The sequence below is a fragment of the Denticeps clupeoides genome, chromosome 10 (genome assembly GCF_900700375.1).
Source record: "Denticeps clupeoides chromosome 10, fDenClu1.1, whole genome shotgun sequence".
Taxonomy (NCBI): Eukaryota; Metazoa; Chordata; class Actinopteri; order Clupeiformes; family Denticipitidae; genus Denticeps; species Denticeps clupeoides.
Window position 1 is genome coordinate 17,917,933 of NC_041716.1, and position 12,451 is coordinate 17,930,383.

General features: G+C 42.9%; 1 protein-coding gene across 2 annotated transcripts; it reads left to right on the forward strand.

Moving 5' to 3' along the window:
* The first annotated feature begins 93 nt into the window (after positions 1-93).
* kcna10a (potassium voltage-gated channel, shaker-related subfamily, member 10a) lies at positions 94-11,626 on the forward strand. Of its 2 annotated transcripts, XM_028992964.1 has the most exons (3): positions 94-215; positions 6,415-6,507; positions 8,779-11,626. In XM_028992964.1, exon 3 carries the CDS (start codon positions 8,888-8,890, stop codon positions 10,580-10,582), a length of 1,695 nt encoding a protein of 564 aa, XP_028848797.1. In that variant the 5' UTR covers positions 94-215; positions 6,415-6,507; positions 8,779-8,887; the 3' UTR covers positions 10,583-11,626. The 2 variants fall into 2 exon arrangements, with proteins under 2 accessions (XP_028848797.1, XP_028848798.1); XM_028992965.1 differs by lacking the exons at positions 94-215; positions 6,415-6,507 and adding an exon at positions 6,760-6,879.
* Positions 11,627-12,451: the final 825 nt, after the last annotated feature.

Here is a 12,451-nt window from a genome sequence, read left to right on the forward strand (position 1 = left end):
AGGAAATCCGTATTGGCGTGTTGATTTGTTGATTTGCTTGCTTGTGTGCATGTATGTACGTGGAGCGAAGGGGATGGCCACATTAGACGGGACGGTGTCGCCGCTCCGGTTATATCACGATAACATCTGTCCCCCTGCTGATGGCCCTGGCAGCTCCTGCCACGCCGCTCACTCCGCGACGGACCCCGACCGCGACTTCCAGCGCTCCGGTCGCGGTAAGTGCCGACGCGCTCGCTTTATTGCTCCGGTTTTTATCCCCATTTCGTCCCCGGTTTGAACGCCAGCTGTTGCGCGCGTACTTCTCGTCTCGAGCCGAAAAGTCGAGTCGAGTGAAACGGGGACGCTGTCAAACTTCACCAAAAGTTCCTCAGCCAGAGTCCCCGCCGGACTCTGGGACATTTACACCCTTATCCAGAGCGACTTACAATCAGTAGTTACAGGGACAGTCCCCCCCCGGAGGAACTTAGGGTTAAGTGTCTTGCTCAGGGACACAATGGTAGTAAGTGGGGTTCGAACCTGGGTCTTCTGGTTCATAGGCGAGTGTGTTACCCACTAGGCTACTAGCACCCCTTACCACTTGATGTGCATTCAACAGTGCAGTGAAAAGCGACGCGTTGACCTTTTAACATTGAACAGGCCTACATTTTGGGGGCCTAATTGAAGAGAAAGTGTTGCTGTGAGGTGACAGTGCCGAAGGGACCCCATGTGACCCCAGATTTCCCTCTCCTTTAACATTGTCTGTGTCATTGCTACAATACAGGGATATGCGATGGGGGGCTAACAGATGGTCAAATTTCCACTCACTTGATCTATTATTAAAAAAAAAAAAAAAGGCTTCCGGAAAAATAATATTTGTGGAAAGGACTCTGGATTAATCTGTGACTGCTGGGGAGGGGCAGGAGGCGGGCAAGTGGGGTTGGCACCGACGTTGTGGGAGCTGTGCCCACGTCAGGGAGGGATCACACCGCATTATGCATGGCTCACGGAAGTGGTGGTTCCAGTGGGTGATGTGGTGTGCGCCCACTAATGCCCGTCCTTGTGGCGGCGTGGCACAGATGGACGCAGGGCGGGGAGTGGGCTATTTTTAGCTGGAAGTTGGAAGGGTTTTCCCCGCTGCAAAGCCTGTTAATGAGTTTCTGACAGGGCAGTGTTTACCTGCTAAAATGCTTTAAAGCACAGCATCACGGCATTAGTTTAAAGCCAATAAACCAATTCCAAATCTCCCTGTGTCCTCTTGGAATTGGTCAGTCCGTCAGCAAATTTTACAGAGCAGTGTATTTGTAAAGAGTTATGAACTCATTTGTGTATTGAGGAGTCCTTTGTTTTTTTTGTTAATATCAGTATTTTTTGTTCGGTTATATATCATATATCCAGTGCAATAGAGACAACTAAGGGGTTGTCCCATTTTCTGGTTCCTCTTACCACACTGTGTTAGTTGTTGCCAAGTGTACCTGTGTATCGTATATGTGGTCATCATACAGAAGAGACAGTTGGGTATGTTTCTGTTGTGTAACTGTGTGCGATTGTATTGTTTGTTGGGCGGTAGCACTCTCAGCACGGTCAGTGAGAAAGTGAATATTATGCTTGTGAAGGTTTGGCCTAAGAGGCAGCATTTAAAATGTCAAACTCAATAGGACCTGTAACACAGCCCTGCTGGACTCCATCTAAAAATTGATTATTTCAATACATTTAGCTGTGATGTTTTTTTTTTTTTGCAGTTCACTTCGTAATATTTAATTATTTTGTGATTAAAATACAGATTGCTTTTTCTAGTTTTGGAAGTGCGATGGACAATATATCTGATCATCATTCATTTAATTTTGTATTGGGCGATTCTCTGGAAAGTGAAACCAAAATGCTAATAATATTTGCCCTTTTACTTGTCTTGACATTTAATATGGGTACTCAGATAATGTGGAACATAATTTAATTTCAATGTATTTAAAAACGGAAGGTTTTGCAGACATGGTTACCTCTCACGATGTAGAATGTTTTACTAATTTCAATAAAATTCAAAGCAAATTATTATAATGACCCAGACATTATATGTATGTTATATTGAATAGTGCACCAGGCTAAATAAAAATATTCATACAATGCACCACATTTTAACTCTTAGTACTGGCTGTCATATGTTGCACAGTTTTGACACCCATTATATACGGAAATATTTAATGCATGTTTTTTGAGTTCACAGATTTTTATTGTGGAAGTTGTTTTTAACAAGTGAGACTAGTTTTCTGTGTCCCGTGCATCACATGGCAAGTTTTCAAACTGCTTGTATGGCTTTTGTCTTAACTTTATATTGAACTACACAGTAGAAAAGCACGACAAGTACTACATACATGTCACACTATAGTACATACATGTGTTATCAAAATATCCCGTGCATCACATAGAGAATCATTCTATATAATAGTTCAGTTCAAAGGTTAAAATGTACATTTAAATACATTTTTTAATTTAAAGAATTTTATGAACCCTTCTGACTTCTTATATGTTTTTTCTTCATACTCAAATGAATATTTTCCATAAGAGACTTCACTCTGGGACCTAGAATGGTATGTTCCATCATCCTAATCAAGAGCCTTGGTAATTGTTGGCTGACTTGATGACCGGTGATTAGACAGCAGGAGGCCCTTCCTGTTTGGTAGCCAGCAGAGTGATTTTAATCACAGCTGTGGTGGCCACAAGCAGCTATGTGCTGCCAGACCCCTATGTGATGGCTTCCAAAAGGAGTGCACTTCCCAGTGAAGACCCTGCGTTAGCCCATGGATCTGGAACCAGAAGATCCAGAACTAGTTTTTTTTGTAATTGTCATTTTATTTTGGCATATTTGGTATTTGTAGTAGTACCAAACTGAATAATGAACGCTTTCTGATTACACAATACCTTAGATATATACTTTAGTTGTTACTATATTAACAAATATGAATATACTTAACATTGGTATGGTAATTATTGGTAATGGTTTACGCATTTCTTCTCAGAATCTGCTTAAGTACATTCAATCTTGTCTTTTGGCAAATGTCCGCCACTTTCACCACTAAGTAGTTTCCCAGTGAACAGCTGATGTCTGTCGGAATATTTTGGACAAAACGTCCCGCAAACAGGAATGTTAACTTTGTAACTTTGCCTCTACAGACTGATATATATCATGCAGGCAGTACGCAGACTGTTGTGATCACAGATTTTTTGAGATCATGCCAATGTGATTATTAATAGTAGTTGTGCTCAACAGGCCTGTTCTGTGCGGCATTTATTTTATGGTTATACAGTACCGCAGGACCGCAGACAGCCTTCTCTAAGACTCAAGACGTAATTGCACAGACTACAGACGGACAGTCTCCTTATATTTCATTCATTTTGAAGGAAAACGCTGTTCATATGAACACGTTTTGCATTTGCGCCCAGTGTATTACTCGAACCTGGCCAGCTTTCTGGCAACCATTATATCTGTACTCTGTCCCCGTGTGCTTTTTCTGGCAAATCCTCAGCGAGTTTTTTTTCCCATACAGTTTGCCCTCTTTTCCAAAGCATCCCAGAATTCCTCTCAAGTGCTTGTCTGCGCGTGTGTGTCATGAGCATAAGGATGGTGAGGGTGCACGCGTGAAGTGACAGGTTTCAGTCAGGGCATCGTGTTATACATCAAATCAATACTCGTTATTCAAGTTATTCAATTGACTAAATGTTATATTTAAAAAAAACATACAGTGTTTCACAGTTCTAATGCTGACTTACAACACTGATGCTGATATTACATAATTGATCATTCTGGAGCAAGACTATGAATGATAATACCATACACAACAGGAAGTGCAAAAATAGGAGATGGCGGCTGCTGGCGGCAGGAGGCGAGGGCAGGGATGTCACTGTTTGTTTGCACACAGGGGCTTTGCTTGTTGCCTTCCACTCTTTGCATGACCCCTGGTTTTAGGGATAAAGTACTGAAGACCACCCGCTCCTCCCATCCCTGTGGAAGACTCTTGAGAAGAATCTGCAATCATTGCCTACCTCTGCTATGGCGGAAGGTCTAAATAAACAGCTTTTCGTTCTGGTTTCAGCTCACTAATCTGTTCATGCTGTGTAATTCGCACAGTCCCTTGCACCACTGTTGTTTTTGTGGTATAACCAGCCGCCGAAAAAGCATTAATTTGAAAACCCAACAGCCATTTACCAGCCCATCCCATTACGCAACCACTCTGTTAATTACATTTCAAAAGCATCTCATATTCCTCATGTTCACCAGACATCTGAAACGGCATTGCAATGGACGTCTATGTCTTGCTTAATATGAATCTTTTACTTTTGTGCATCTTCCTGAGAGACACTTTGGTGGACAATGATGTTGTTTGTCCAGCACTACAGGATAGGGGGGGGGGGGGGGGGGGGGGGGGGGGACTTTTTGGATGCCTGATTGATGTTTTGGACAAGCTCCAGCTCTTCTAATTGAGCTCCGGGCTCCATAGCAGCTAGTGTTCATCTGCGGGAAGTGATCCTCTCGGCTTATAGCATTGAGCCGCCTCTGGGAGATTAATCTGCTTAATAGGGTCATTCCACAAGCGGTCTAAAAACACCTGGCCTGGAGCGGGCCGCGTGGCTGTGTGCACGCACTGCCTTGTGCCTGCCTCCTGAGCCTGAGCCTGCAGAGAGCATCCCAAAGGACTGTGTTGGATGTCCAGGTAATGGAGAAATCAGCGCTGAAAAATAATGCACAATAGGTGTTTCCAGTTGGCTGTAATATAGGAACAAGATCACAAGAGGCTTTAGGACAACATTATGACCTCCTGGCCATCCACAGGATGAAAAAAAATGTGATTCATCAGACACTTTCTTCCATTTCTCTGTGATCCACTTCTGATGCTCACATGTAGGAGCTTTATGTGTGTCAGCATGGACACCCTGACCAGCTTTTCCATCAAAACCAGTAATAACGTTTTCAGCGGCAGTGCTTTAACTGGGTCAGACAATGCACCATACAGACCCCACGAACATCACTGAGTCTTGACATCAGTCTTGAGTCTTGACCTGTGTTCCATTCTTGGACCACTGTAGGTCCTGACCACTGCAGACCAGGAACCTGCCAGAAGAACTGCAGTTTTAGATTTGGCCCGTCTAGTCGTGAAAAATGTGGTCTAGTCAAGGTTGCCTGAATCCTTAGACTTGACATCATCTTGAAGGACAAGATGTTTACTTGCTGCCTAATATATCTCACCCACTGCCAGGTGCCAACATCACAAAATAATTCATCTTCTTCACTTCATGTGTCAGGGACCACTGGGAACCTATGGACCGACAGTAATCCTAAATTATTATTTATTTTATTTTTCCAGAACTTATTCAGAGAGCCATGTGTTGAAAAAAGAGGACTTTTAACTTGACTGGATCTCTAGTCTCTTCTAGTCAATGATAAAGCCCGGTTAAGACAACCTTCATCTGAATGTGACTGGTTTTGTCATTGTGAAACACTGCAGCACAGCACACGGTGACACAACGAAATGTGTCCTCTGCTTTTAACCTTCACCCTTGGTGAGCAGTGGGCAGCCATGACAGGCGCCAGGGGAGCAGCGTGTGGGGACGGTGCTTTGCTCAGTGGCACCTCAGCAGCACCTTGATTGCTCAGGATTTCAATCTGCTACCCTTCATTATGAGTCCACTTCCTTTCCTGATGGACCACCAGTTTTACAGAACTCAATGGAACAGGACCGTTTCTGTAAGTTATTAAGCATGTTCAGTTGCTCAAATGTACATTTGCATGGATTGAATCTGCATTTCATCCAAGCAAATTTCAACCATTTTGCTGTGGTTTGTGCGTGGCCCTTAGTGAAGCAGTTTGGAAAGAGAGTAATGTGATTGAACTGTTACATTATCTGCGTGGGATTGACTTTGTCCTAATTAATTTTTGTTGCTCAACACAGGTCACTGCACTGGCAACATGGCCATAAAACCTTTTTTGAGCAAATACTAAAGTTTAATACTACACTGTTTGACCCAAATTTGGATAAAGGAGTGAAATCTTGTAAACATTTTTTTTTTTATTAAAACGGATCAGACCAGTACTTGATTTTGCACCCAGACGTCTGCTGTGTGCCAAGGTCATGCTGCCCAAGTGTTAAGGGACTCATTTTTGACCTCAGCATCCCCTCATTGGTGTTTAAGTGTCTATTTTTTGCCAGATGCTATACATTCCTGTCCGCAGTCAACTTGTTAAGCATTAAGAATTTATAATGAGTTCGTTAGCTAGTCAGGCGTGGCAATCGGTAAGTAAGAGGTTCCAGTCTGGAAGGTTTTGAGTACAATGTAAGAGATCGGATGGGTAATGGTGTTCTGTGAGCCGAGGTGCTTACCTACTGTATTTCACCAAATATTGTAAAATTAAAAAAAATCATAATCATAATTAATATGTTTCTTCAGGTGTGGAGAGACCAGCTGACTATATTCAGAGCAAGAGAGGAGCAGCTGGACCTTCGTGGGTTCTCGCACCTGCTGTAGCCCAGTCAATACCTGGTAAGATCCAGCATTTCCCTGTGTCAGTGGGACAGTGGGAACATGTGCTTTTGTTTTTCTTTGTGTTGGGGTGTTTATTTGTGTCTGCATGTTGTGTTTGTGTGTGTGTGTGTGTGTGTGAGAGCATAGCCAACAGACCAGATCTGGTTTCCCACAAGCGTAAGGTTACTGAGTGGTAAAGCTTTAATTGATTAAAGCTGGTCTGATCCCAAACTAAGCTCAGCTCAGAGAGAGAGAGTGACAGACCCAGCACTCGGAGGCTAGACCTCAGCCATCTCGGAGCTCCCCCCTCCCCGGTATTCTCCTCAGGGGGACGGGGTAGTCGGGTTGGGCCTGGTACTATGTAGCCTGTTTGAGCTCCAGCATGTGAGTGTAAGTAGAGAACATCTGCCTTTGTGGTTTCTGTGTAGACATCTAGCGTGTTGGTGTGAGTGAGTGTGTGTGTGTGTGTGTGTGTGCCGGGTGGGCGTAGCTGTGAAAGTTTTGTTTGTATCTGGGAGTTGTTGGTACATGTAGGGAACTAAACGTGGGATTCACAGGCAGCCAACAGAACTTATTCTGAACTGAAAAACATTTAATGCTGACCTAATGGCACACACTCAAACGGAGCACCTCCTGGGCTATTGGGTTCCACGGGTATCACTTTTTCTTAGCATTTGGGTCAAAGTCTTTGTTTCAGCTGATAATTACACCGAATGTATGGGATAAAAAAGGTTCACACACCAGCTGAGGTAGTTGAAAGAAAACCAAAAATTCAAATGCATTTTTGTCATTTTGCTGACAGAACACTTGACTGTACGATTGTGCAAAAGTAGAGGGAGCAAAATTATCTATGCGCTGTGACTTTTTCACATGTACAAAGAGCCATGCATGAAATTGTACAAATGTAATAATCTAATAGCAAAGTTGATCAATTCCTATGAGTAAATTAAACATAAAAATGAAATAGCAAAATAGCAACATTTAGTAGACATTTTAGATTCACTGCATTAACTGGCAGTGAGTGTAGCTTGAACTGGAGGAAGGAATGTGCTCTGAGTTGGTATTTGCTCTATATTTGGTACTGGCCAACCCGGAATCGTTTCTCATTATTTCTCCAAAAGTGAATCTGAAGATCGGGCTTTCTGTTCAAGTCCATGCGTCAGTTCAACAGCGCAACAGAATATGCAATGAATATTGAAATAGTAGTCGGAAGAAAATTGTGTCCCTGTCATAAATTCTGGCCTTGGTCCTTGGAATGATGTGTTGAAGTTTTGCAGCAGTTTAAAAGGGGAAGTGTTCAGCTGCTTGTTTTGTCAGAGGTGTTACCATAGATACCAGCATTCTACACCTGCTGACCCTGAGGGTCCCTTCAATGCATTCCAACTTGGTCAGCATACAGGCCAACACACACAGAATACAGACTTTGTATAAGGTTTATTTGGGACCTTTGTGGAATATTATAGAGGTAAGTTAACTGTACGTCCTCGTGACAGTGCTGGTTGTCCCAAACTGGAGAACTGAAGCGGAAGGTTTTTGTACGGGTGAAGCTGGCTGTTGAACTAAGGCTTCACACTGAGGGCACAAATGAGGTCGGCGTATGTGGAGTCCCAGAGGAATGAGGAGGAGCAGAGGAGGTGACCTGTCATTAAAACCCCATAGATGGTGAGCAAACAGGAAGCCAGAATTTTTAGATAATAGCAGCATTTTATTTGCATTGCACTTTAAATGAACAAATTTGAATATACTAATAAGTAAAAACATCATTATGAAAAACTCTCTCATAAAACATCACAAAAATAGTGGCAACCAGCAAGGTTAATTACATTTTTCTGCTAAAAAGGAGTGTCAGAACAAGTCAGAAGAAACCATCTCTCCATTTTCTCACATGACCCTGAATGTTCAGTTCAATTGTGTGAATAAAATCGAATCAACTGACGGATCATTCGCTGGAATCGCCTTACGTTGTGCCGGCTAGTTTTGTATGTTTCAAGTCATTGTAAGAATAGATTGTATCCGTTTGGCCCTTAGACATTTTTGGAAGCAGAGCCAGGCTCACACCTCCAGAAATACAGTCTGCTGTCTCACCCTCCCCAGCTGCTCTCTGCTCATTTCCAGAGAGACACGTATCCAAGGAACAAGTTATTGGGTGCATTAGTGCCTTCAGACGTCATGTTCCAAGGACTAATGACTCTCCCTGCTACGACGTCGTGGTTTTACAAGCTCACGTACACACAAACACAAAAATATTCACTCTAACACACCAACTCTGTCCCTCTTCTACTTTTATAGATCTGTGGGAGACGCTTCTACCACGACCACCACCTCGTCCAGTCTGGGATTCTTCCTTCTATGACACTCTGACCTTGGCCAGCTAAAGGCCAACGAGACTGCTGGCTCCATGGAGGTGGCACTTGTTGACTTTGATGACAATGACTGCATGGGTGAACTGGACGATCCAGACTACCCAAACGAGATGACCTCGCTCACCGTGGACATGCCTGACCACAACCCCGGCAGCAACCACCTACATTCTCCTCAGCTCCACACTCAGCACAAGCTCAGCCAGCACGGGCAGACTCTGACGGTGCCAACATCTCCCACTATGCCACCATGTGGCAGGAGAGGACGCGCCAGCTGTGCCAGTCTCATTTCCAACTGGAAACTGCTGCTGAACAGCGAAGGGACCCAGAGTGAGACTATTTTCAGTAAGCTGGCCAAGGAATGTTGTGAAGACCTGTTTGTGGACAAGCGGGGGTTGGACGATGGAGACCAGAAGGTGATCATTAACATAGCTGGCTTACGATTTGAGACCCAACTCAAGACCTTGGACCAGTTTCCTGACACACTCCTTGGGGACCCATTAAAAAGAATGGACTACTTTGACCCAATGAGAAATGAATACTTTTTTGACCGCAACCGTCCCAGCTTTGATGGCATCTTGTATTATTACCAATCAGGTGGTAAGATTCGTAGGCCTGCAAATGTCCCCATAGATGTTTTTGCAGATGAGATCATTTTCTACGATTTAGGAAATGATGCGCTGGAACAGTTCCGTGAAGATGAGGGCTTCATCAAAGAGGTGGAGGTGCCTTTGCCAACGAATGAGATCTACAGACAGTTCTGGCTCCTCTTTGAATATCCAGAGAGCTCCAATGCTGCACGTGGTGTGGCTTTGGTCTCCATCTTTGTTATTGTCATCTCAATTGTTATCTTCTGTATGGAAACGCTCCCGGAATTCAGGGATGAATCTGAAGTTCTTCCCACAGCGGGATTTCCTTTCAACAAATCCAGCAACATCTTCACCTCCCTTGCATCTCCCAGTGCCACACCCAGAACTTTCACTGCCACGTTTTCAGACCCTTTCTTCATCATTGAGACAGCGTGTATTATTTGGTTCTTCTTTGAGCTTTGCGTTCGCTTCATCGTCTGCCCCAGCAAAAAGGAATTCTTCAACAACATCATGAACATCATTGACATTGTCTCCATCATACCATACTTTGTTACCGTGGTCACTGAGCTGGTGAACACCGCAGACAGCTATTCCTCCCAGAACATGTCCCTGGCCATCCTCCGCATCATCCGTCTGGTAAGAGTGTTCCGCATCTTCAAGCTCTCCCGGCACTCCAAAGGTCTCCAGATCTTGGGGCAGACCCTCAAGGCCAGCATGAGAGAACTGGGACTCCTCATCTTCTTCCTCTTCATCGGCGTCATCCTGTTCTCCAGCGCTATCTACTTTGCAGAGGTGGATGAGCCCAACACGCAGTTTGTTAGCATCCCTGATGGGTTCTGGTGGGCAGTTGTGACAATGACCACCGTTGGGTATGGGGACATGTGCCCCATCACATTGGGAGGGAAGATAGTGGGCACTCTGTGTGCCATCGCTGGTGTTCTGACTATTGCCCTGCCAGTGCCAGTCATAGTCTCTAACTTCAACTACTTCTACCACCGAGAGACCGAGCAGGAGGAGAAGCAGCCTGTCGCCGATGCTGCAGAACAGGCCATGAAGTCCGGCACCGCGACCAAGCAAGGCAGCACCACGTCCCTCAATAAAGCCAATGGCAATTGGCAGGGTGACAAAAATAAAGTCTCGTGACTGAAAACCGAACGTCAATTTTCAAGGCGTCTATATCCATCGTACATTTATTTCATGTATGTTATATGTAAACAGCAGAGAAAATTTGGGAATTAGAGATGGTGTCAGCATTCCAAACGACACCAGTTTTATTACATAACCACCACTTAAATTATCAGAAGCTAAACAATATAAAACATATATCTGAACTCTGTATATCTGAGCCATAATATAATTGCATTCAATTACCTCCCTCTTTGCTTATATACTTTGTAAAATATCATGTTTTTAAATTATTATGTGATTCTTTTCTCAAAATAATTTATAATGAAAGGTTATAAATTGTACTTGTTAATTACATAATTCATAATGAATGTACGATAATGTATCATAACATAAGTTGACATTTTTTGTTTAGATTTGCACTTAAAGTAATTTTTTCTGATCTTTCAAATGAAAATGCAGGGTCACTTCCATTTTGTTATTTTAAAGCTATTCTGTCACCAGAACAATCACAAGTAGTGAACAATTCACATATTGTGGTTTTTTTTTTGTTTTGTTTTGCAATGTTTAGTTTCATTTAATGTATGTATGTTACCATTACTGTCATCGTTTAAGTTTCTTCAGAATGTTCATATACAATGAATAGATTCTATGATTACTTCTATATATACACATCTAAATGCATCTGTACACACTGTTATTTATTCATTCTTTGTTCTTTAAAATGAAGTGCCTTTCATTTTAGATGAATATCCAACATATCTTATATCCAACATCCATATCCAATGGTATCCAATGGTTCTCCCTTTCTGGCCTTAATTATTAAAACATGAATACTACAACAAATATAGCCAAATATAAACCTGCGTGGGACAGTGTATTCTCCTCTCTCTCTATGATGTTGTAATTTTCTTACATTTTTCCTCATGAACTTTATTGTAAAAAGGTAATATAGTAATAATCATGACAGATTACTAACAGAACCTACCAGTGTGATTTACTAAATTGGGCACTGGGAAATGCACAGGATCATGTTATTAACTTTTAAAGCACTTGCTATGAAGGGTTAACCATTTGTTTAGACAAAACCAAGATATTAAGTCATGTGACATTTGCTCGGTTTATATTATGTGTAAGCATGGTGTAGATGCTGCAACATGTAAATACAGTATTAACTCTGTTTTAAAGCACCCTGTGGTCTCTTTTTATCTGAACCGTATAACTGTAATGCAGCCAAATGCATTAAGGCATGGGAACAAGTCATCTGAAGCAGTTACCCAGATCTGCTCTTGGGTTAAGGGGTCCTGAGAACAGTAAAGGGGGTCGTGTCATCAGGAGCTGCGTATGGAGAAAAGGGAGAAAAGATCAGTTGCTGGCTGAGGGCTGTAATGTTAACTAAGACACTGTTTTCATACAGGCGCTAAGTGCAACGTTATGTGCTAAACGTGGGGTTTGTTCGCTGGTGTAAGGTCAAATGGGTTTTACATAACTTAATAATTGAAATCAGATTGGCATGGGTTTGAATAATCCAGAATGAGGACGAAGCTGCTCTTAAAATTATGCATGCACAGTGTATAAGGACTGAATTCATTTGTGCTGTTGGCCAACTCGTAAAAAAAAATTTCACCTAAAGCTGAAATTGAAACAACTGAATTCAGAATACTGAAATAAACAGATAACGTTGTCTCAGCTGTCTGTGGTGGTGGGGTTGTTTGTGCTTGTCGCTTTCAGCGGAGAGCTCTTAATCCTCCGTTCCCTCTCAGAGTCGGGTTTAGGTTGCTTGGAGACGTTTGTGACGTGCCACGGAAAGAAAGAAGAAGCAGTGGTGGCAGCCGCTGCTGGGATGGAGATCCCCTTGCCTGTTGGAAACCCCATTAACTAACCCTG

Coding starts and splice junctions, on each gene's coding strand:
- kcna10a (XM_028992964.1), top strand. CDS start 8,888: ATGGAGGTGGCACTTGTTGACTTTGATGACAATGACTGCATGGGTGAA.